Below are 22608 nucleotides of genomic sequence, written 5' to 3' on the forward strand. Positions count from 1 at the left end.
AACGCGTACCCAATAATTTCCCCCCCCCCCAATTAAGGGGCAATTTAGCGTGGCCAATCCACCTAACCTGCACATCTGTGTGTTGTGGGGGGGGGTGGCGAAACCCAAGCAGACACGGGGGGTGAATGTGCAAACGCCACACCGATAGTGACCCAGGGCCGGGATTCGAACCCGGGTCCTCAGCGCCGCAGTCCCAGTGCTAACCACTGCGCCACATGCCGTGCCTTGAATGAATTTTTTTTTTTAAATTAAAGTGTTGGAACGACTGCCCCTGGGCACATATTCTTGTAAATAAAGTAACTTCCTGCTCGGCTCTACCAACGCATGCCGGATTCTTCGTGGCCCTCACACAAAACTATCCCTGCGCGCTGTACTGATGGGTGCAAGACAAAAAACTTCGACGGCACATCTCTTAGCCCAAGCTTAATGCGGTCTCAGCTTCTGACCTGGTTTGGGCCCTTGCTGTTGCTCTCCAAAACTCCACCTCCCAACTCCCCAGGCAAAGAAGCCACTTTCTTTTTTTTCTTCTCTTTAAATGGTGGCAGTGGGGGCGTGAAGTTGGGGGGAAAAATACACAATCATTTTTCAATTCACGAAGTAACGGATTATTCAAATAAATCGCAACAGGAAGAATCAAAGTTAATTTCAAGTATAACGAACATCAGGTAGACGGGAGAGGGGACAATCAGAGGGCGGAGTTGCCTCTATGGCACGCTTTTGATTGTTCGGCATGCAAGAAATCAGTGGCGGCTCATTGAAGATAATCAGGTCACAATCGACTGATCCGCAAAAAAAAAAAAATCTTTGCTTACCCTTGGCGGGATAAACGGCGCAAGGGACGCGGAGCGCCGCTGCCCGCTTATCCTGGGGATGTACGCCAATCGACGCACGTCCACCTCACTTCGCTAGCAAACTGGACGAGGGCAGAAATAACGGGCCGGAATGACCACAGTTGTTTGGATGTCATGCTGATACACAGCAGCTCAGCACTGGTACCCGGGGGACTGGTAGCCTGGATTGTGTGGGTCCCAATTTCTGGGGTAGGACCAGTATTTCTTGACTTGGAGGCAATAGAGAGAGAGAGTGCGAGTGAGAGAGAGAGCCAGAGTGCGAGAGAGCGAGCGAGAGCCAGAGTGCGAGAGAGCGAGCCAGAGCGCGAGAGTGCGAGAGAGAGAGAGCCAGAGTGCGAGAGAGAGAGAGCCAGAGTGCGAGAGAGAGAGAGCCAGAGTGCGAGAGAGAGAGAGCCAGAGTGCGAGAGAGAGAGAGCCAGAGTGCGAGAGAGAGAGAGCCAGAGTGCGAGAGAGAGAGAGCCAGAGTGCGAGAGAGAGAGAGCCAGAGTGCGAGAGAGAGAGAGCCAGAGTGCGAGAGAGAGAGAGCCAGAGTGCGAGAGAGAGAGAGCCAGAGTGCGAGAGAGAGAGAGCCAGAGTGCGAGAGAGAGAGAGCCAGATTGCAAGAGAGAGAGCCAGAGTGCAAGAGAGAGAGAGAGCCAGAGTGCGAGAGAGAGAGAGCCAGAGTGCGAGAGAGAGAGTGAGCCAGAGTGCAAGAGAGAGAGAGAGAGAGAGAGCCAGAGTGCAAGAGAGAGAGAGAGAGAGAGAGAGAGAGCCAGAGTGCCAGAGTGCGAGAGAGAGAGAGAGAGAGAGAGAGCCAGAGTGCGGGAAAGAGAGAGAGACAGAGTGCACAAGAGAGAGAGCCAAAGTGCGAGAGAGAGAGCCAGAGTGCGCGAGAGAGAGAGCCAGAGAGCGAGAGAGAGAGAGCCAGAGTGCGAGAGAGAGAGAGAGCCAGAGGGCGAGAGAGAGAGCCAGAGGGCGAGAGAGAGAGCCAGAGGGCGAGAGAGAGAGCCAGAGGGCGAGAGAGAGCCAGAGGGCGAGAGAGAGAGCCAGAGGCGAGAGAGAGAGCCAGAGGGCGAGAGAGAGAGCCAGAGGGTGAGAGCGAGAGAGAGAGCCAGAGGGAGAGAGAGAGCAAGAGGGCGAGAGAGAGAGCCAGAGGGCGAGAGAGAGAGCCAGAGGGCGAGAGAGAGAGCCAGAGGGCGAGAGAGAGAGCCAGAGTGCGAGAGAGAGCCAGAGTGCGAGAGAGAGAGCCAGAGTGCGAGAGCGAGAGAGAGCCAGAGTGCGAGAGAGAGAGAAAGAGAGAGAGTGCGAGAGTGTGAGAGAGAGAGTGTGAGGGAGTGCGAGAGAGAGAGACAGAGAAAGAGAGAGAGAGCCAGTGTGCAAGAGAGAGAGCGAGACAGAGAGAGAGTGAGACAGAGAGACAGAGTGCGAGAGAGAGAGAGAGCCAGAGGGCGAGAGAGAGAGAGAGCCAGAGTGCGAGAGAGAGAGAGCCACAGTGCCAGAGAGAGAGAGAGAGAGAGAGTGTGAGAGAGAGAGTGCGAGAGAGAGAGTGAGAGACAGAGCCAGAGTGCGAGAGAGAGAGAGAGAGAGAGAGAGAGAGAGCCAGAGTGCGAGAGAGAAAGAGAGCCAGAGTGCGAGAGAGAGAGAGCCAGAGTGCGAGTGAGAGAGAGAGCCAGAGTGCGAGAGGGAGAGAGAGAGAGAGCCAGAGTGCAAGAGAGAGAGAGAGAGAGCCAGAGTGCGAGAGAGAGAGAGAGAGAGAGCCAGAGTGCGAGAGAGAGAGCCAGAGTGCGGGAAAGAGAGAGAGAGAGAGACAGAGTGCACGAGAGAGAGAGCCAAAGTGCGAGAGAGAGAGCCAGAGTGCGCGAGAGAGCCAGAGTGCGAGAGGGAGAGAAAGGGAGAGAGCCAGAGTGCGAGTGAGAGAGAGAGAGAGCCAGAGTGCGAGTGAGAGAGAGAGCCAGAGTGCAAGAGGGAGAGAGAGAGAGAGAGAGCCAGAGTGCAAGAGAGAGAGAGAGAGAGCCAGAGTGCGAGAGAGAGAGAGAGAGAGAGAGCCAGAGTGCGAGAGAGAGAGCCAGAGTGCGGGAAAGAAGAGAGAGAGAGAGACAGAGTGCACGAGAGAGAGAGCCAAAGTGCGAGAGAGAGAGCCAGAGTGCGCGAGAGAGCCTGAGTGCGAGAGAGAGAGCCAGAGTGCGAGAGAGAGAGAAAGAGAGAGAGAGAGCCAGAGTGCGAGAGTGTGAGAGAGGAGAGTGCGAGGGAGTGCGAGAGAGAGAGACAGAGAAAGAGAAAGAGAGCCAGTGTGCAAGAGAGAGAGAGAGCCAGAGTGCGAGAGAGAGAGAGACAGAGTGCGAGAGAGAGAGAGAGAGAGAGAGAGAGCCAGAGTGCGGGAAAGAGAGAGAGACAGAGTGCACGAGAGAGAGAGCCAAAGTGCGCGAGAGAGAGAGCCAGAGTGCGCGAGAGAGAGAGCCAGGGTGCGCGAGAGAGAGAGCCAGAGAGCGAGAGAGAGAGAGCCAGAGAGCGAGAGAGAGAGAGCGAGAGAGAGAGCCAGAGTGCGGGAAAGAGAGAGAGACAGAGTGCACGAGAGAGAGAGCCAAAGTGCGAGAGAGAGAGCCAGAGTGCGCGAGAGAGAGAGCCAGAGTGCGCGAGAGAGAGAGCCAGAGTGCGCGAGAGAGAGAGCCAGAGTGCGAGAGAGAGAGCCAGAGTGCGAGAGAGAGAGCCAGAGTGCGAGAGAGAGAGCCAGAGTGCGAGAGAGAGAGCCAGAGTGCGAGAGAGAGAGCCAGAGTGCGAGAGAGAGAGCCAGAGTGCGAGAGAGAGAGCCAGAGTGCGAGAGAGAGAGCCAGAGTGCGAGAGAGAGAGCCAGAGTGCGAGAGAGAGAGCCAGAGTGCGAGAGAGAGAGCCAGAGTGCGAGAGAGAGAGCCAGAGTGCGAGAGAGAGAGCCAGAGGGCGAGAGAGAGAGCCAGAGGGCGAGAGAGAGCAGAGGGCGAGAGAGAGAGCCAGAGTGCGAGAGAGAGCCAGAGTGCGAGAGAGAGCCAGAGTGCGAGAGAGAGCCAGAGTGCGAGAGAGAGAGCCAGAGTGCGAGAGCGAGAGAGAGCCAGAGTGCGAGAGCGAGAGAAAAAGAGAGAGAGCCAGAGTGCGAGAGTGTGGAAGAGAGAGTGCGAGGGAGTGCGAGAGAGAGAGACAGAGAAAGAGAGAGAGAGCCAGTGTGCAAGAGAGAGAGCGAGACAGAGAGAGAGTGAGACAGAGAGACAGAGTGCGAGAGAGAGAGAATGCGAGGGAGTGAGAGAGAGAGAGACAGAGAAAGAGAGGAAGAGCCAGAGTGCAAGGAGAAAGCCAGAGTGCGAGAGAGAGAGAGAGCCAGAGGGTGAGAGAGAGAGCGAGCCAGAGAAAGAGAGAGAGAGCCAGTGTGCAAGAGAGAGAGAGAGAGACAGAGAGAGAGAGAGAGAGAGAGAGCCAGAGTGCGAGAGAGAGAGAGAGAGAGCCAGAGTGCGAGAGAGAGAGAGAGAGAGCCAGAGTGCGAGAGAGGGAGAGCCAGAGTGCGGGAAAGAGAGAGAGAGAGAGCCAGAGTGCGGGAAAGAGAGAGCCAAAGTGCGAGAGAGAGAGCCAGAGTGCGCGAGAGAGAGCCAGAGTGCGCGAGAGAGAGCCAGAGTGCGCGAGAGAGAGCCAGAGTGCGCGAGAGAGAGAGCAGAGTGCGCGAGAGAGAGAGCCAGAGGGCGAGAGAGAGAGAGCCAGAGGGCGAGAGAGAGAGAGGGCGAGAGAGAGAGCCAGAGGGCGAGAGAGAGAGCCAGAGGGTGAGAGAGAGAGCCAGAGGGCGAGAGAGAGAGCCAGAGGGCGAGAGAGAGAGCCAGAGGGCGAGAGAGAGAGCCAGAGGGCGAGAGAGAGAGCCAGAGTGCGAGAGAGAGCCAGAGTGCGAGAGAGAAAGAGAGCCAGAGTGCGAGAGAGAGAGAAAGAGAGAGAGAGCCAGAGTGCGAGAGTGTAAGAGAGAGAGTGCGAGAGAGAGAGACAGAGTGCACGAGAGAGAGAGCCAAAGTGCGAGAGAGAGAGCCAGAGTGCGCGAGAGAGAGAGCCAGAGAGCGAGAGAGAGAGAGCCAGAGTGCGAGAGAGAGAGAGAGCCAGAGGGCGAGAGAGAGAGCCAGAGGGCGAGAGAGAGAGCCAGAGGGCGAGAGAGAGAGCCAGAGGGCGAGAGAGAGAGCCAGAGGGTGAGAGAGAGAGAGCCAGAGGGCGAGAGAGAGAGAGCCAGAGGGCGAGAGAGAGAGCCAGAGGGCGAGAGAGAGAGCCAGAGGGCGAGAGAGAGAGCCAGAGGGCGAGAGAGAGAGCCAGAGGGCGAGAGAGAGAGCCAGAGGGAGAGAGAGAGCCAGAGGGCGAGAGAGAGAGCCAGAGGGCGAGAGAGAGAGCCAGAGGGCGAGGAGAGAGAGCCAGAGTGCGAGAGAGAGCCAGAGTGCGAGAGAGAGAGCCAGAGTGCGAGAGCGAGAGAGAGCCAGAGTGCGAGAGAGAGAGAGAAAGAGAGAGAGTGCGAGAGTGTGAGAGAGAGAGTGTGAGGGAGTGCGAGAGAGAGAGACAGAGAAAGAGAGAGAGAGCCAGTGTGCAAGAGAGAGAGCGAGACAGAGAGAGAGTGAGACAGAGAGACAGAGTGCGAGAGAGAGAGAGAGCCAGAGGGCGAGAGAGAGAGAGAGCCAGAGTGCGAGAGAGAGAGAGCCACAGTGCCAGAGAGAGAGAGAGAGAGAGAGAGTGTGAGAGAGAGAGTGCGAGAGAGAGAGTGAGAGACAGAGCCAGAGTGCGAGAGAGAGAGAGAGAGAGAGAGAGAGAGCCAGAGTGCGAGAGAGAAAGAGAGCCAGAGTGCGAGAGAGAGAGAGAGAGAGCCAGAGTGCGAGTGAGAGAGAGAGCCAGAGTGCGAGAGGGAGAGAGAGAGAGAGCCAGAGTGCAAGAGAGAGAGAGCCAGAGTGCGAGAGAGAGAGAGAGAGAGAGCCAGAGTGCGAGAGAGAGAGCCAGAGTGCGGGAAAGAGAGAGAGAGACAGAGTGCACGAGAGAGAGAGCCAAAGTGCGAGAGAGAGAGCCAGAGTGCGCGAGAGAGCCAGAGTGCAAGAGGGAGAGAGAGAGAGAGAGAGCCAGAGTGCAAGAGAGAGAGAGAGAGAGCCAGAGTGCGAGAGAGAGAGAGAGAGAGAGCCAGAGTGCGAGAGAGAGAGCCAGAGTGCGGGAAAGAGAGAGAGAGAGAGACAGAGTGCACGAGAGAGAGAGCCAAAGTGCGAGAGAGAGAGCCAGAGTGCGCGAGAGAGCCAGAGTGCGAGAGAGAGAGCCAGAGTGCGAGAGAGAGAGAAAGAGAGAGAGAGAGCCAGAGTGCGAGAGTGTGAGAGAGAGAGTGCGAGGGAGTGCGAGAGAGAGAGACAGAGAAAGAGAAAGAGAGCCAGTGTGCAAGAGAGAGAGAGAGCCAGAGTGCGGGAAAGAGAGAGAGACAGAGTGCACGAGAGAGAGAGCCAAAGTGCGCGAGAGAGAGAGCCAGAGTGCGCGAGAGAGAGAGCCAGAGAGCGAGAGAGAGAGAGCCAGAGTGCGAGAGAGAGAGAGAGAGAGAGAGAGAGCCAGAGTGCGGGAAAGAGAGAGAGAGACAGAGTGCACGAGAGAGAGAGCCAAAGTGCGAGAGAGAGAGCCAGAGTGCGCGAGAGAGAGAGCCAGAGTGCGCGAGAGAGAGAGACAGAGTGCACGAGAGAGAGAGCCAAAGTGCGCGAGAGAGAGAGCCAGAGTGCGCGAGAGAGAGAGCCAGAGTGCGCGAGAGAGAGAGCCAGAGAGCGAGAGAGAGAGAGCCAGAGTGCGAGAGAGAGAGAGAGAGAGAGAGAGAGAGAGAGCCAGAGTGCGGGAAAGAGAGAGAGAGACAGAGTGCACGAGAGAGAGAGCCAAAGTGCGAGAGAGAGAGCCAGAGTGCGCGAGAGAGAGAGCCAGAGTGCGCGAGAGAGAGAGCCAGAGTGCGCGAGAGAGAGAGCCAGAGTGCGAGAGAGAGAGCCAGAGTGCGAGAGAGAGAGCCAGAGTGCGAGAGAGAGAGCCAGAGTGCGAGAGAGAGAGCCAGAGTGCGAGAGAGAGAGCCAGAGTGCGAGAGAGAGAGCCAGAGTGCGAGAGAGAGAGCCAGAGTGCGAGAGAGAGAGCCAGAGTGCGAGAGAGAGAGCCAGAGTGCGAGAGAGAGAGCCAGAGTGCCAGAGAGAGAGCCAGAGGGCGAGAGAGAGAGCCAGAGTGCGAGAGAGAGCCAGAGTGCGAGAGAGAGAGCCAGAGTGCGAGAGCGAGAGAGAGCCAGAGTGCGAGAGCGAGAGAAAAAGAGAGAGAGCCAGAGTGCGAGAGTGTGGAAGAGAGAGTGCGAGGGAGTGCGAGAGAGAGAGACAGAGAAAGAGAGAGAGAGCCAGTGTGCAAGAGAGAGAGCGAGACAGAGAGAGAGTGAGACAGAGAGACAGAGTGCGAGAGAGAGAGAATGCGAGGGAGTGAGAGAGAGAGAGACAGAGAAAGAGTGGAAGAGCCAGAGTGCAAGGAGAAAGCCAGAGTGCGAGAGAGAGAGAGAGCCAGAGGGTGAGAGAGAGAGCGAGCCAGAGAAAGAGAGAGAGAGCCAGTGTGCAAGAGAGAGAGAGAGAGACAGAGAGAGAGAGAGAGAGAGAGAGCCAGAGTGCGAGAGAGAGAGAGCCAGAGTGCGAGAGAGAGAGAGCCAGAGTGCGAGAGAGAGAGAGCCAGAGTGCGGGAAAGAGAGAGAGAGAGAGAGAGAGAGACAGAGTGCACGAGAGAGAGAGCCAAAGTGCGAGAGAGAGAGCCAGAGTGCGCGAGAGAGAGCCAGAGTGCGCGAGAGAGAGCCAGAGTGCGCGAGAGAGAGAGCCAGAGTGCGCGAGAGAGAGAGCCAGAGGGCGAGAGAGAGAGAGCCAGAGGGCGAGAGAGAGAGCCAGAGGGTGAGAGAGAGAGCCAGAGGGCGAGAGAGAGAGCCAGAGGGCGAGAGAGAGAGCCAGAGGGCGAGAGAGAGAGCCAGAGTGCGAGAGAGAGCCAGAGTGCGAGAGAGAAAGAGAGCCAGAGTGCGAGAGAGAGAGAAAGAGAGAGAGAGCCAGAGTGCGAGAGTGTAAGAGAGAGAGTGCGAGGGAGTGCGAGAGAGAGAGACAGAGAAAGAGAGAGAGAGCCAGTGTGCAAGAGAGAGAGAGAGAGACAGAGTGCGAGAGAGAGAGAATGCGAGGGAGTGAGAGAGAGAGAGACAGAGAAAGAGAGGAAGAGCCAGAGTGCAAGGAGAAAGCCAGAGGGCGAGAGAGAGAGAGAGCCAGAGGGTGAGAGAGAGAGCGAGCCAGAGGGCGAGAGAGAGAGAGAGCCAGAGTGCGAGAGAGAGAGAGCCAGAGTGTGAGAGAGAGAGAGCCAGAGTGCGAGAGAGGGAGCCAGAGTGCGAGAGAGAGAGAGAGTGCCGGAGAGCGAGCGAGAGCCGGAGAGCGAGCGAGAGAGAGAGAGAGAGCCAGAGCGCGAGAGAGAGAGCCAGAGTGCGAGAGAGAGAGAGAGCCAGAGTGCGAGAGAGAGAGAGAGAGGACCAGAGTGCGAGAGGGAGAGAGAGAGAGAGAGCTAGAGTGCGAGAGAGAGACAGAGAGCCAGAGTGCGAGGGAGAGCCAGAGGGTGAGAGAGAGAGAGCCAGAGTGCGAGAGAGAGAGAGCCAGAGTGCGAGAGAGAGAGAGAGCCAGAGTGCGAGAGGGAGAGAGAGAGAGAGAGAGAGAGAGCCAGAGTGCGAGAGAGAGAGAGAGAGCCAGAGTGCGGGAAAGAGAGGGAGAGAGAGAGAGAGCCAGAGTGCACGAGAGAGAGAGCCAGAGGGAGAGCCAGAGAGAGAGAGAGAGAGAGAGAGAGAGAGAGAGAGCCAGAGTGCGAGAGAGAGAGCCAGAGTGCGAGAGAGAGAGCCAGTGTGCAAGAGAGAGAGAGAGAGAGACAGAGAGACAGAGTGCGAGAGAGAGAATGCGAGGGCATGAGAGAGAGAGAGAGACAGAGAAAGAGAGGAAGAGCCAGAGTGCAAGGAGAAAGCCAGAGTGCGAGAGAGAGAGAGAGCCAGAGGGTGAGAGAGAGAGCGAGCCAGAGGGCGAGAGAGTGAGAGCCAGAGTGTGAGAGAGGGAGAGAGAGTGCCGGAGAGCGAGCGAGAGCGAGAGAGCCGGAGTGCGAGAGAGAGAGAGAGAGAGAGCCAGAGCACGAGAGAGAGAGAGAGAGAGAGAGAGAGCGAGAGAGAGAGCCAGAGTGCGAGAGAGAGAGAGAGCCAGAGTGCGAGAGAGAGAGAGAGAGAGGACCAGAGTGCGAGAGGGAGAGAGAGAGAGCTAGAGTGCGAGAGAGAGAGAGAGAGCCAGAGTGCGAGGGAGAGCCAGAGGGTGAGAGAGAGAGAGCCAGAGTGCGAGAGAGAGAGAGCCAGAGTGCGAGAGGGAGAGAGAGAGAGAGAGAGAGAGCCAGAGTGCACGAGAGAGAGAGCCAGAGTGAGAGCCAGAGAAAGAGAGAGAGAGAGACAGAGAGAGAGAGAGCCAGAGTGCGAGAGAGAGAGCCAGAGTGCGAGGGAGAGTGAGAGAGAGAGAGCCAGAGTGCAAGAGAGAAAGTGCGAGGGAGTAAGAGAGAGAGAGAGAGAGACAGAGAAAGAGAGAGAGAGCCAGAGTGCAAGGAGAGAGACAGAGAGAGAGAGAGAGAGAGCCAGAGGGCGAGAGAGCCAGAGGGCGAGAGAGCCAGAGGGCGAGAGAGCCAGAGGGCGAGAGAGAGAGCCTAAGGGCGAGAGAGAGAGCCAGAGGGCGAGAGAGAGAGCCAGAGGGCGAGAGAGAGAGCCAGAGGGCGAGAGAGAGAGCCAGAGGGCGAGAGAGAGAGCCAGAGGGCGAGAGAGAGAGCCAGAGGGCGAGAGAGAGAGCCAGAGGGCGAGAGAGAGAGCCAGAGTGCGAGAGAGAGAGCCAGAGTGCGAGAGAGCCAGAGTGCGAGAGTGTGAGAGAGAGTGCGAGGGAGTGCGAGAGAGAGAGACAGAGAAAGAGAAAGAGAGCCAGTGTGCAAGAGAGAGAGAGAGCCAGAGTGCGAGAGAGAGAGAGAGAGCCAGAGTGCAAGAGAGAGAGAGAGAGAGAGAGCCAGAGTGCGGGAAAGAGAGAGAGACAGAGTGCACGAGAGAGAGAGCCAAAGTGCGAGAGAGAGAGCCAGAGTGCGCGAGAGAGAGAGCCAGAGAGCGAGAGAGAGAGAGCCAGAGTGCGAGAGAGAAGAGAGAGAGAGAGAGAGAGCCAGAGTGCGGGAAAGAGAGAGAGACAGAGTGCACGAGAGAGAGAGCCAAAGTGCGAAAGAGAGAGCCACAGTGCGTGAGAGAGAGAGCCAGAGAGCGAGAGAGAGAGAGCCAGAGTGCGAGAGAGAGAGCCAGAGTGCGAGAGAGAGAGCCAGAGTGCGAGAGAGAGAGCCAGAGGGCGAGAGAGAGAGCCAGAGGGCGAGAGAGAGCCAGAGTGCGAGAGAGAGCCAGAGTGCGAGAGAGAGAGCCAGAGTGCGAGAGCGAGAGAGAGCCAGAGTGCGAGAGAGAGAGAAAGAGAGAGAGAGCCAGAGTGCGAGAGTGTGAGAGAGAGAGTGCGAGGGAGTGCGAGAGAGAGAGACAGAGAAAGAGAGAGAGAGCCAGTGTGCAAGAGAGAGCGAGACAGAGAGAGAGTGAGACAGAGAGACAGAGTGCGAGAGAGAGAGAATGCGAGGGAGTGAGAGAGAGAGAGAGACAGAGAAAGAGAGGAAGAGCCAGAGTGCAAGGAGAAAGCCAGAGTGCGAGCGAGAGAGAGAGCCAGAGGGTGAGAGAGAGAGCGAGCCAGAGGGTGAGAGAGAGAGAGAGCCAGAGGGCGAGAGAGAGAGAGAGCCAGAGTGTGAGAGAGAGAGAGAAAGCCCGAGTGTGAGAGAGAGAGAGAGAGCCAGAGTACGAGAGAGAGAGAGCCAGTGTGAGAGAGAGAGAGGGCCTGAGTGCGAGAGAGGGAGAGAGAGCCGGAGAGCGAGCGAGAGAGCCGGAGTGCGAGAGAGAGAGAGAGAGAGAGCCAGAGTGTGAGAGAGAGAGAGAGAGAGAGCCAGAGTGTGAGAGAGAGAGAGAGAGAGAGAGAGCCAGAGTGTGAGAGAGAGAGAGAGGACCAGAGTGCGAGAGGGAGAGAGAGGGAGAGAGAGAGAGAGAGCCAGAGTGCGAGAGAGAGAGAGAGAGAGCCAGAGTGCGAGGGAGAGCCAGAGGGTGAGAGAGAGAGAGCCAGAGTGCGAGAGAGAGCTAGAGTGCGAGAGGGAGAGAGAGAGAGAGCGAGAGAGAGAGCCAGAGTGCGGGAAAGAGAGGGAGCCAGAGGGCGAGAGAGAGAGTGAGCCAGAGTGTGAGAGAGAGAGAGAAAGCCCGAGTGTGAGAGAGAGAGAGAGAGCCAGTGTGAGAGAGAGAGAGGGCCTGAGTGCGAGAGAGGGAGCCAGAGTGCGAGAGAGAGAGAGAGAGCCGGAGAGCGAGCGAGAGAGCCGGAGTGCGAGAGAGAGAGAGAGAGAGCCAGAGTGCGAGAGAGAGAGAGAGAGAGAGCCAGAGTGTGAGAGAGAGAGAGAGAGGACCAGAGTGCGAGAGGGAGAGAGAGAGAGAGAGCCAGAGTGCGAGAGAGAGAGAGAGAGCCAGAGTGCGAGGGAGAGCCAGAGGGTGAGAGAGAGAGAAAGAGAGAGAGAGAGCCAGAGTGCGAGAGTGTGAGAGAGAGAGTGCGAGGGAGTGCGAGAGAGAGAGACAGAGAAAGAGAAAGAGAGCCAGTGTGCAAGAGAGAGAGAGAGCCAGAGTGCGAGAGAGAGAGAGAGAGCCAGAGTGCGAGAGAGAGAGAGAGCCAGAGTGCGGGAAAGAGAGAGAGACAGAGTGCACGAGAGAGAGAGCCAAAGTGCGAGAGAGAGAGCCAGAGTGCGCGAGAGAGAGAGCCAGAGAGCGAGAGAGAGAGAGCCAGAGTGCGAGAGAGAAGAGAGAGAGAGAGAGAGAGCCAGAGTGCGGGAAAGAGAGAGAGACAGAGTGCACGAGAGAGAGAGCCAAAGTGCGAAAGAGAGAGCCACAGTGCGCGAGAGAGAGAGCCAGAGAGCGAGAGAGAGAGAGCCAGAGTGCGAGAGAGAGAGCCAGAGTGCGAGAGAGAGAGCCAGAGTGCGAGAGAGAGAGCCAGAGTGCGAGAGAGAGAGCCAGAGGGCGAGAGAGAGAGCCAGAGTGCGAGAGAGAGCCAGAGTGCGAGAGAGAGCCAGAGTGCGAGAGAGAGAGCCAGAGTGCGAGAGCGAGAGAGAGCCAGAGTGCGAGAGAGAGAGAAAGAGAGAGAGAGCCAGAGTGTGAGAGAGAGAGTGCGAGGGAGTGCGAGAGAGAGAGACAGAGAAAGAGAGAGAGAGCCAGTGTGCAAGAGAGAGCGAGACAGAGAGAGAGTGAGACAGAGAGACAGAGTGCGAGAGAGAGAGAATGCGAGGGAGTGAGAGAGAGAGAGAGACAGAGAAAGAGAGGAAGAGCCAGAGTGCAAGGAGAAAGCCAGAGTGCGAGCGAGAGAGAGAGCCAGAGGGTGAGAGAGAGAGCGAGCCAGAGGGTGAGAGAGAGAGCGAGCCAGAGGGCGAGAGAGAGAGAGAGCCAGAGTGTGAGAGAGAGAGAGAAAGCCCGAGTGTGAGAGAGAGAGAGAGAGCCAGAGTACGAGAGAGAGAGAGCCAGTGTGAGAGAGAGAGAGGGCCTGAGTGCGAGAGAGGGAGAGAGAGCCGGAGAGCGAGCGAGAGAGCCGGAGTGCGAGAGAGAGAGAGAGAGAGAGCCAGAGTGTGAGAGAGAGAGAGAGAGAGAGCCAGAGTGTGAGAGAGAGAGAGAGAGAGAGCCAGAGTGTGAGAGAGAGAGAGAGGACCAGAGTGCGAGAGGGAGAGAGAGGGAGAGAGAGAGAGAGAGCCAGAGTGCGAGAGAGAGAGAGAGAGAGCCAGAGTGCGAGGGAGAGCCAGAGGGTGAGAGAGAGAGAGCCAGAGTGCGAGAGAGAGCTAGAGTGCGAGAGGGAGAGAGAGAGAGAGCGAGAGAGAGAGCCAGAGTGCGGGAAAGAGAGGGAGCCAGAGGGCGAGAGAGAGAGTGAGCCAGAGTGTGAGAGAGAGAGAGAAAGCCCGAGTGTGAGAGAGAGAGAGAGAGCCAGTGTGAGAGAGAGAGAGGGCCTGAGTGCGAGAGAGGGAGCCAGAGTGCGAGAGAGAGAGAGAGAGCCGGAGAGCGAGCGAGAGAGCCGGAGTGCGAGAGAGAGAGAGAGAGAGCCAGAGTGCGAGAGAGAGAGAGAGAGAGAGCCAGAGTGTGAGAGAGAGAGAGAGAGGACCAGAGTGCGAGAGGGAGAGAGAGAGAGAGAGCCAGAGTGCGAGAGAGAGAGAGAGAGCCAGAGTGCGAGGGAGAGCCAGAGGGTGAGAGAGAGAGAGCCAGAGTGCGAGAGAGAGCTAGAGTGCGAGAGGGAGAGAGAGAGGGAGAGAGCCAGAGTGCCGGAAAGAGAGGGAGAGAGAGAGAGAGCCAGAGTGCACGAGAGAGCCAGAGTGCGAGAGAGAGAGCCAGAGGGAGAGCCAGAGAAAGAGAGAGAGACAGAGAGAGAGAGAGAGCCTGAGTGCGCGAGAGAGAGAGAGCCAGAGTGCGAGAGAGAGTGAGAGAGAGAGAGAGCCAGAGTGCAAGAGAGAAAGTGCGAGGGAGTAAGAGAGAGAGACAGAGAAAGAGAGAGAGAGCCAGAGTGCAAGGAGAGAGACAGAGAGAGAGAGAGAGACAGTGGGCGAGAGAGAGAGCCAGAGGGCGAGAGAGAGAGACAGAGAGAGAGAGAGAGCCAGAGGGCGAGAGAGAGAGCCAGAGGGCGAGAGAGAGAGCCAGAGGGCGAGAGAGAGAGCCAGAGGGCGAGAGAGAGAGCCAGAGGGCGAGAGAGAGAGCCAGAGGGCGAGAGAGAGAGCCAGAGGGCGAGAGAGAGAGCCAGAGGGTGAGAGAGAGAGCCAGAGGGCGAGAGAGAGAGCCAGAGGGCGAGAGAGAGAGCCAGAGGGCGAGAGAGAGAGCCAGAGGGCGAGAGAGAGAGAGAGCCAGAGTGCGAGAGAGAGAGAAAGAGAGAGAGAGCCAGAGTGCGAGAGTGTGAGAGGGAGTGCGAGAGAGAGAGCCAGAGAAAGAGAGAGAGAGCCAGTGTGCAAGAGAGAGAGAGCCAGAGTGCGAGAGAGAGAGAAAGAGAGAGAGAGAGCCAGAGTGCGAGAGTGTGAGAGAGAGAATGCGAGGGAGTGAGAAAGAGAGAGACAGAGAAAGAGAGGAAGAGCCAGAGTGCAAGGAGAAAGCCAGAGTGCGAGAGAGAGAGCGAGCCAGAGGGTGAGAGAGAGAGCGAGCCAGAGGGCGAGAGAGAGAGCCAGAGTGCGAGAGAGAGAGAGAGAGAGAGCCGGAGAACGAGAGAGAGAGAGAGCCGGAGTGCGAGAGAGAGAGAGAGCCAGAGCGAGAGAGAGAGACAGAGTGCGAGAGAGAGAGAGCCAGAGTGCGAGAGAGAGTGAGAGAGGACCAGAGTGCGAGAGGGAGAGAGAGAGAGAGAGAGCCAGAGTGCGAGAGAGAGCCAGAGTGCGAGGGAGAGCCAGAGGGTGAGAGAGAGAGAGCCAGAGTGCGAGAGAGAGAGAGCCAGAGGGAGAGAGAGAGAGAGAGCCAGAGTGCGAGAGAGAGAGCCAGAGTGCGAGGGAGAACCAGAGGGTGAGAGAGAGAGAGCCAGAGTGCGAGAGAGAGAGAGCCAGAGTGCGAGAGAGAGAGAGCCAGACGGAGAGAGAAAGAGAGAGAGAGAGAGAGCCAGAGTGCGAGAGAGAGAGAGAGAGAGAGAGAGCCAGAGTGCGGGAAAGAGAGAGAGAGAGAGAGAGCCAGAGTGCGCGAGAGAGCCAGAGTGCGAGAGAGAGAGCCAGAGGGAGAGCCAGAGAAAGAGAGAGAGAGAGAGAGAGCCAGAGTGCGAGAGAGAGAGAGAGCCAGAGTGCGAGAGAGAGTGAGCCAGAGTGCGAGAGAGAGAGCCAGAGGGAGAGCCAGAGAAAGAGAGAGAGAGAGACAGAGAGAGAGAGAAAGAGAGAGCCAGAGTGCGAGAGAGAGAGAGAGCCAGAGTGCAAGAGAGAGAGTGCGAGGGAGTAAGAGAGAGAGAGAGAGAGAGACAGAGAAAGAGAGAGAGAGCCAGAGTGCAAGGAGAGAGACAGAGAGAGAGAGAGAGAGAGCGCCAGAGTGCGAGGGCGAGAGAGCCAGAGTGCGCGAGAGAGAGTCAGAGAAAGAGAGCGAAAGAGAGACAGAGTGTGAGAGAGAGAGAGAGACAGAGAAAGAGAGTGAGAGCCAGAGTGCAAGAGAGAGAGTCAGAGAAAGAGAGCGAAAGAGAGACAGAGTGTGAGAGAGAGAGAGACTGAGCCAGAGTGCGAGAGAGACTGAGCCAGAGTGCGAGAGAGACTGAGCCAGAGTACGAGAGAGACTGAGCCAGAGTACGAGAGAGACTGAGCCAGAGTACGAGAGAGACTGAGCCAGAGTGCGAGAGAGAGAGAGCCAGAGTGCGAGAGAGAGAGAGCCAGAGTGCGAGAGAGAGAGAGCCAGAGTGCGAGAGAGAGAGAGAGAGAGAAAGAGAGAGACAGAGAGAGAGTGTGAGAGAGAGAGAGCCAGAGTGCGAGAGAGAGTGTGAGAGAGAGAGAGAGCCAGAGTGCGAGAGAGAAAGTGCGAGGGAGTGCGAGAGAGAGAGCCAGAGTGCGATAGAGAGAGCCAGAGTGCGATAGAGAGAGCCAGAGTGCGAGAGAGAGAGCCAGAGTGCGAGGGAGAGAGCCAGAGTGTGAGGGAGAGAGCCAGAGTGTGAGGGAGAGAGCCAGAGTGCGAGGGAGAGAGAGAGAGCCAGAGTGCGGGAAAGAGAGGGAGAGAGAGAGAGAGCCAGAGTGCACGAGAGAGAGAGCCAGAGGGAGAGCCAGAGAGAGAGAGAGAGAGACAGAGAGAGAGAGCCAGAGTGCGGGAGAGAGAGAGAGAGAGAGAGAGCCAGAGTGCGAGAGAGAGAGAGAGAGAACCGGAGAGCGAGTGAGAGAGCCGGAGTGCGAGAGAGAGAGAGAGAGAGCCAGAGTGCGAGAGAGAGAGAGAGAGAGAGCCAGAGTGTGAGAGAGAGAGAGAGAGGACCAGAGTGCGAGAGGGAGAGAGAGAGAGAGAGCCAGAGTGCGAGAGAGAGAGAGAGAGAGCCAGAGTGCGAGGGAGAGCCAGAGGGTGAGAGAGAGAGAGCCAGAGTGCGAGAGAGAGCTAGAGTGCGAGAGGGAGAGAGAGAGAGAGAGAGCCAGAGTGCCGGAAAGAGAGGGAGAGAGAGAGAGAGCCAGAGTGCACGAGAGAGCCAGAGTGCGAGAGAGAGAGCCAGAGGGAGAGCCAGAGAAAGAGAGAGAGACAGAGAGAGAGAGAGAGCCTGAGTGCGAGAGAGAGAGAGAGCCAGAGTGCGAGAGAGAGAGAGCCAGAGTGCAAGAGAGAAAGTGCGAGGGAGTAAGAGAGAGAGACAGAGAAAGAGAGAGAGAGCCAGAGTGCAAGGAGAGAGACAGAGAGAGAGAGAGAGCCAGTGGGCGCGAGAGAGAGCCAGAGGGCGAGAGAGAGAGCCAGAGAGAGAGAGAGAGCCAGAGGGCGAGAGAGAGAGCCAGAGGGCGAGAGAGAGAGCCAGAGGGCGAGAGAGAGAGCCAGAGGGCGAGAGAGAGAGCCAGAGGGCGAGAGAGAGAGCCAGAGGGCGAGAGAGAGAGCCAGAGGGCGAGAGAGAGAGAGAGCCAGAGTGCGAGAGAGAGAGAAAGAGAGAGAGAGCCAGAGTGCGAGAGTGTGAGAGGGAGTGCGAGAGAGAGAGCCAGAGAAAGAGAGAGAGAGCCAGTGTGCAAGAGAGAGAGAGCCAGAGTGCGAGAGAGAGAGAAAGAGAGAGAGAGCCAGAGTGCGAGAGTGTGAGAGAGAGAATGCGAGGGAGTGAGAAAGAGAGAGACAGAGAAAGAGAGGAAGAGCCAGAGTGCAAGGAGAAAGCCAGAGTGCGAGAGAGAGAGAGAGCCAGAGGGTGAGAGAGAGAGCGAGCCAGAGGGCGAGAGAGAGAGCCAGAGTGCGAGAGAGAGAGAGAGAGAGAGAGCCGGAGAACGAGAGAGAGAGAGAGCCGGAGTGCGAGAGAGAGAGAGAGCCAGAGCGCGAGAGAGAGAGAGAGAGAGAGAGAGCCAGAGTGCGAGAGAGAGAGAGAGCCAGAGTGTGAGAGAGAGTGAGAGAGGACCAGAGTGCGAGAGGGAGAGAGAGAGAGAGAGAGCCAGAGTGCGAGAGAGAGAGAGAGAGCCAGAGTGCGAGGGAGAGCCAGAGGGTGAGAGAGAGAGAGCCAGAGTGCGAGAGAGAGAGAGCCAGAGGGAGAGAGAGAGAGAGAGCCAGAGTGCGAGAGAGAGAGAGAGAGCCAGAGTGCGAGGGAGAGCCAGAGGGTGAGAGAGAGAGAGCCAGAGTGCGAGAGAGAGAGAGCCAGGCGGAGAGAGAAAGAGAGAGAGAGAGAGAGCCAGAGTGCGAGAGAGAGAGAGAGAGAGAGCCAGAGTGCGGGAAAGAGAGAGAGAGAGAGAGCCAGAGTGCGCGAGAGAGCCAGAGTGCGAGAGAGAGAGCCAGAGGGAGAGCCAGAGAAAGAGAGAGAGAGAGAGAGCCAGAGTGCGAGAGAGAGAGAGAGCCAGAGTGCGAGAGAGAGAGTGAGCCAGAGTGCGAGAGAGAGAGCCAGAGGGAGAGCCAGAGAAAGAGAGAGAGAGAGACAGAGAGAGAGAGAAAGAGAGAGCCAGAGTGCGAGAGAGAGAGAGAGCCAGAGTGCAAGAGAGAGAGTGCGAGGGAGTAAGAGAGAGAGAGAGAGAGAGAGAGACAGAGAAAGAGAGAGAGAGCCAGAGTGCAAGGAGAGAGACAGAGAGAGAGAGAGAGAGAGAGCGCCAGAGTGCGAGGGCGAGAGAGCCAGAGTGCGCGAGAGAGAGTCAGAGAAAGAGAGCGAAAGAGAGACAGAGTGTGAGAGAGAGAGAGAGACAGAGAAAGAGAGTGAGAGCCAGAGTGCAAGAGAGAGAGTCAGAGAAAGAGAGCGAAAGAGAGACAGAGTGTGAGAGAGAGAGAGACTGAGCCAGAGTGCGAGAGAGACTGAGCCAGAGTGCGAGAGAGACTGAGCCAGAGTACGAGAGAGACTGAGCCAGAGTACGAGAGCGACTGAGCCAGAGTACGAGAGAGACTGAGCCAGAGTACGAGAGAGACTGAGCCAGAGTGCGAGAGAGAGAGAGCCAGAGTGCGAGAGAGAGAGAGCCAGAGTGCGAGAGAGAGAGAGCCAGAGTGCGAGAGAGAGAGAGAGAGAGAGAAAGAGAGAGACAGAGAGAGAGTGTGAGAGAGAGAGAGCCAGAGTGCGAGAGAGAGTGTGAGAGAGAGAGAGAGCCAGAGTGCGAGAGAGAAAGTGCGAGGGAGTGCGAGAGAGAGAGCCAGAGTGCGAGAGAGAGAGCCAGAGTGCGAGAGAGAGAGCCAGAGTGCGAGAGAGAGAGCCAGAGTGCGAGAGAGAGAGCCAGAGTGCGAGAGAGAGAGCCAGAGTGCGAGAGAGAGAGCCAGAGTGCGAGGGAGAGAGCCAGAGTGTGAGGGAGAGAGCCAGAGTGTGAGGGAGAGAGCCAGAGTGCGAGAGAGAGAGAGCGAGCCAGAGTGTGAGAGAGAGAGAGAGCGAGCCAGAGTGTGAGAGAGAGAGAGAGCGAGCCAGAGAGTGAGAGAGAGAGATAGAGTGCGAGAGAGAGAGCCAGAGTGCGGGAGAGAGAGAGAGAGAGAGCCAGAGTGCGGGAGAGAGAGAGAGAGAGCCAGAGTGCAAGAGAGAGATGATGTGTTGGGTGTTCTGGATCACATACAGGTCACTAACACTTGAAGTAGTGCAACACTATTTCATTAAAAGGTTAACTATTTAAACATACTTGAACTGTGGGTAAACACGATACCAGCTTTAACTAAAGTCCTTTGCCTTGTCCTAACCAGTTGATGCACTCATCACATGGTGAATGTCTGTGTTGCAGGCTGTGAGCTCTGTGCTCCTAGCTAGCTGGATTAAAGTACTGGTGGACAAGGATAAGGGTGGTCCTACGATGAATGTGCTAAATTGGGGGAAGGCTAATTATAACAATATTAGGCGGGAACTGAAGAACATAGATTGGGGGCGGATGTTTGAGGGCAAATCAACATCTGACATGTGGGAGGCTTTCAAGTGGCAGTTGAAAGGAATACAGGACCGGCATGTCCCTGTGAGGAAGTAGGATAAATACGGCAATTTTCGGGAACCTTGGATGACGAGTGATATTGTAGGCCTCGTCAAAAAGAAAAAGGAGGCATTTGTCAGGGCTAAAAGGCTGGGAACAGACGAAGCCTGCGTGGAATATAAGGAAAGTAGGAAGGAACTTAAGCAAGGAGTCAGGAGGGCTAGAAGGGGTCACGAAAAGTCATTGGCAAATAGGGTTAAGGAAAATCCCAAGGCTTTTTACACGTACATAAAAAGCAAGAGGGTAGCCAGGGAAAGGGTTGGCCCACTGAAGGATAGGCAAGGGAATCTATGTGTGGAGCCAGAGGAAATGGGCGAGGTACTAAATGAATACTTTGCATCAGTATTCACCAAAGAGAAGGAATTGGTAGATGTTGAGTCTGGAGAAGGGTGTATAGATAGCCTGGGTCACATTGTGATCCAAAAAGACGAGGTGTTGGGTGTCTTAAAAAATATTAAGATAGATAAGGCCCCAGGGCCTGATGGGATCTACCCCAGAATACTGAAGGAGGCTGGAGAGGAAATTGCTGAGGCCTTGACAGAAATCTTTGGATCCTCGCTGTCTTCAGGGGATGTCCCGGAGGACTGGAGAATAGCCAATGTTGTTCCTCTGTTTAAGAAGGGTAGCAAGGATAATCCCGGGAACTACAGGTCGGTGAGCCTTACTTCAGTGGTAGGGAAATTACTGGAGAGAATTCTTCGAGACAGGATCTACTCCCATTTGGAAGCAAATGGACGTATTAGTGAGAGGCAGCACGGTTTTGTGAAGGGGAGGTCGTGTCTCACTAACTTGATAGAGTTTTTCGAGGAGGTCACTAAGATGATTGATGCAGGTAGGGCAGTGGATGTTGTCTATATGGACTTCAGTAAGGCCTTTGACAAGGTCCCTCATGGTAGACTAGTACAAAAGGTGAAGTCACACGGGATCAGGGGTGAGCTGGCAAGGTGGATACAGAACTGGCTAGGCCATAGAAGGCAGAGAGTAGCAATGGAAGGGTGCTTTTCTCATTGGAAGGCTGTGACCAGTGGTGTTCCACAGGGATCAGTGCTCGGACCTTTGCTCTTTGTAGTATATATAAATGATTTGGAGGAAAATGTAACTGGTCTGATTAGTAAGTTTGCAGACGACACAAAGGTTGGTGGAATTGCGGATAGCGATGAGGACTGTCGGAGGATATAGCAGGATTTAGATTGTTTGGAGACTTGGGCGGAGAGATGGCAGATGGAGTTTAATCCGGACAAATGTGAGGTAATGCATTTTGGAAGGTCTAATGCAGATAGGGAATATACAGTGAATGGTAGAACCCTCAAGAGTATTGAAAGTCAAAGAGATCTAGGAGTACAGGTCCACAGGTCACTGAAAGGGGCAACACAGGTGGAGAAGGTAGTCAAGAAGGCATACGGCATGCTTGCCTTCATTGGCCGGGGCATTGAATATAAGAATTGGCAAGTCATGTTGCAGCTGTATAGAACCTTAGTTAGGCCACACTTGGAGTATAGTGTTCAATTCTGGTCGCCACACTACCAGAAGGATGAGGAGGCTTTAGAGAGGGTGCAGAAGAGATTTACCAGAATGTTGCCTGGTATGGAGGGCATTAGCTATGAGGAGCGGTTGAATAAACTCGGTTTGTTCTCACTGGAACGAAGGAGGTTGAGGGGAGACCTGATAGAGGTATACAAAATTATGAGGGGCATAGACAGAGTGGATAGTCAGAGGCTTTTCCCCAGGGTAGAGGGGTCAATTACTAGGGGGCATAGGTTTAAGGTGAGAGGGGCAAGGTTTAGAGTAGATGTACGAGGCAAGTTTTTTACGCAGAGGGTAGTGGGTGCCTGGAACTCGCTACCGGAGGAGGTGGTGGAAGCAGGGACGATAGTGACATTTAAGGGGCATCTTGACAAATACATGAATAGGATGGGAATAGAGGGATACGGACCCAGGAAGTGTAGAAGATTGTAGTTTAGTCGGGCAGCATGGTCGGCACGGGCTTGGAGGGCCGAAGGGCCTGTTCCTGTGCTGTACATTTCTTTGTTCTTTGTTTGTAGCTGCTACTCGAATGAGCGGGAACTCTGATGCTCCCTGTCTTGATAGTGCGTGTGCTCTCACTGGTGATTGGCTGCGGTGTTGTGTATGTTGATTGGTCCCACTGTGTGTCCATCAGTGTGTGTATCTGCACCATGATATACTGGTGTATATTATGACATCCCCCCTTTTATATAAAAAAAAGTGCCTGCGTGGCAATAAATAGTGTGTGGTGAATGTTCCTGACTGCGTGTGCGTGAAATATTTACAGGACTATGTACATAAAACTAAGCTATTTACATGGGAAAGTGCCTGGTGCAGAAAAAAAGTGTGTCACACAAATAACGAGATGAACACTATATACAAACCACTTGAACGATTAAACGGAAGAACAGAACAGACCAGAGAGTCCATTAGTGCAAAGTTCACAAATTAAGTCTCTGAGGTGGGCGACGAATTCTGGTTGACCGCCTCAAGGGTGGGTCGAGAGCCGCCGGCTGAGGAGCGGCCTGGACTGCGTCAGAGTGAGGAGGATGCAGAGTGACCGGAATCTCCGCATATTCCAGGTCAGGGACAACGGGAGGGCGTGGCACTGGCGGAGGATCACGTAGCGAGCGCGGAACGAGACGAAGGGCACGCCGGTTACGGCGCAGAATGGAACCATCCGGTAGACGATCCAGGAACGAGCGGGGAGCCACCTGCCGAAGAACCACAGCAGTTGCAGACCAGCCACCCTCCGGAAGACGGATGCGGACGTTGTCATCTGGAGCCAGAGCAGGGAGATCAGCTGCACGGGAGTCACGAGCCGCCTTGTGCTGTGCACGAGACAGCTGCATTCGTTGAAGGACCGGAACGTGGTTGAGGTCTGGGACGTGAATGGATGGCACCGTCGTCCTCAGGGTGCGACCCATGAGCAGCTGGGCTGCCGACAGGCCAGTGGACAGCGGGGCGGAGCGATAGGCCAGCAGGGCGAGGTAGAAATCGGATCCCGCATCGGCAGCCTTGCAGAGGAGCCATTTGACTACATGGACGCCCTTCTCCGCTTTGCTGTTGGATTGGGGGTACAGGGGACTGGATGTCACATGCACAAAGTTGTACCTCCTGGCAAAGTTGGACCATTCCTGGCTCGCGAAGCGGGGGCCATTGTCCAACATCACAGTGAGTGGGATGCCGTGTCGAGCAAAGGTGTCCTTACAGGCACGGATTATTGCAGACGATGTGATGTCGTGCAAGCGTACCACCTCCGGGTAGTTTGAAAAATAATTAACAATCAGGACATAGTCCCTGCCCAGCGCGTGGAACAGGTCGATGCCCACCTTAGACCAAGGGGACGTGACCAACTCATGGGGCTGTAGGGTCTCACGTGGTTGGGCCGGCTGGAAACGGCGACAGGTGGGGCAGTTGAACACTGTGTTGGCGATGTCGTCATTGATGCCGGGCCAGTACACTGCCTCTCGGGGCCCGTCGGTGGCACTTCTCCACGCCAAGATGGCCCTCGTGTAGCTGTTCCAAGACGAGCTGGCGCATGCTGTGCGGGATGGAGGGGTTTGCCTCCTCATCAACTCCTCCTGGTGCTTGGATGTGGCGACTCTAGCGACCTACTGCTCCCCAGACCTGG

The 22608-nt window shown here is 56.2% G+C and overlaps 1 protein-coding gene across 1 annotated transcript in view; it reads right to left on the reverse strand.

Annotated features, from left to right (window-relative positions):
- bnipl (BCL2 interacting protein like) overlaps positions 1 to 22608 on the reverse strand; it is a 138031-nt gene that overhangs the window by 20074 nt on the left and 95349 nt on the right. Inside the window, exon 5 of the mRNA XM_072490485.1 lies at positions 21746 to 21753. Within this exon, the coding sequence (XP_072346586.1) occupies positions 21746 to 21753 (8 nt within the window). The remainder of the gene's footprint in view (positions 1 to 21745; positions 21754 to 22608) is intronic.

The sequence above is a fragment of the Scyliorhinus torazame genome, chromosome 26 (assembly GCF_047496885.1).
Source record: "Scyliorhinus torazame isolate Kashiwa2021f chromosome 26, sScyTor2.1, whole genome shotgun sequence".
Lineage (NCBI taxonomy): Eukaryota > Metazoa > Chordata > Chondrichthyes > Carcharhiniformes > Scyliorhinidae > Scyliorhinus > Scyliorhinus torazame.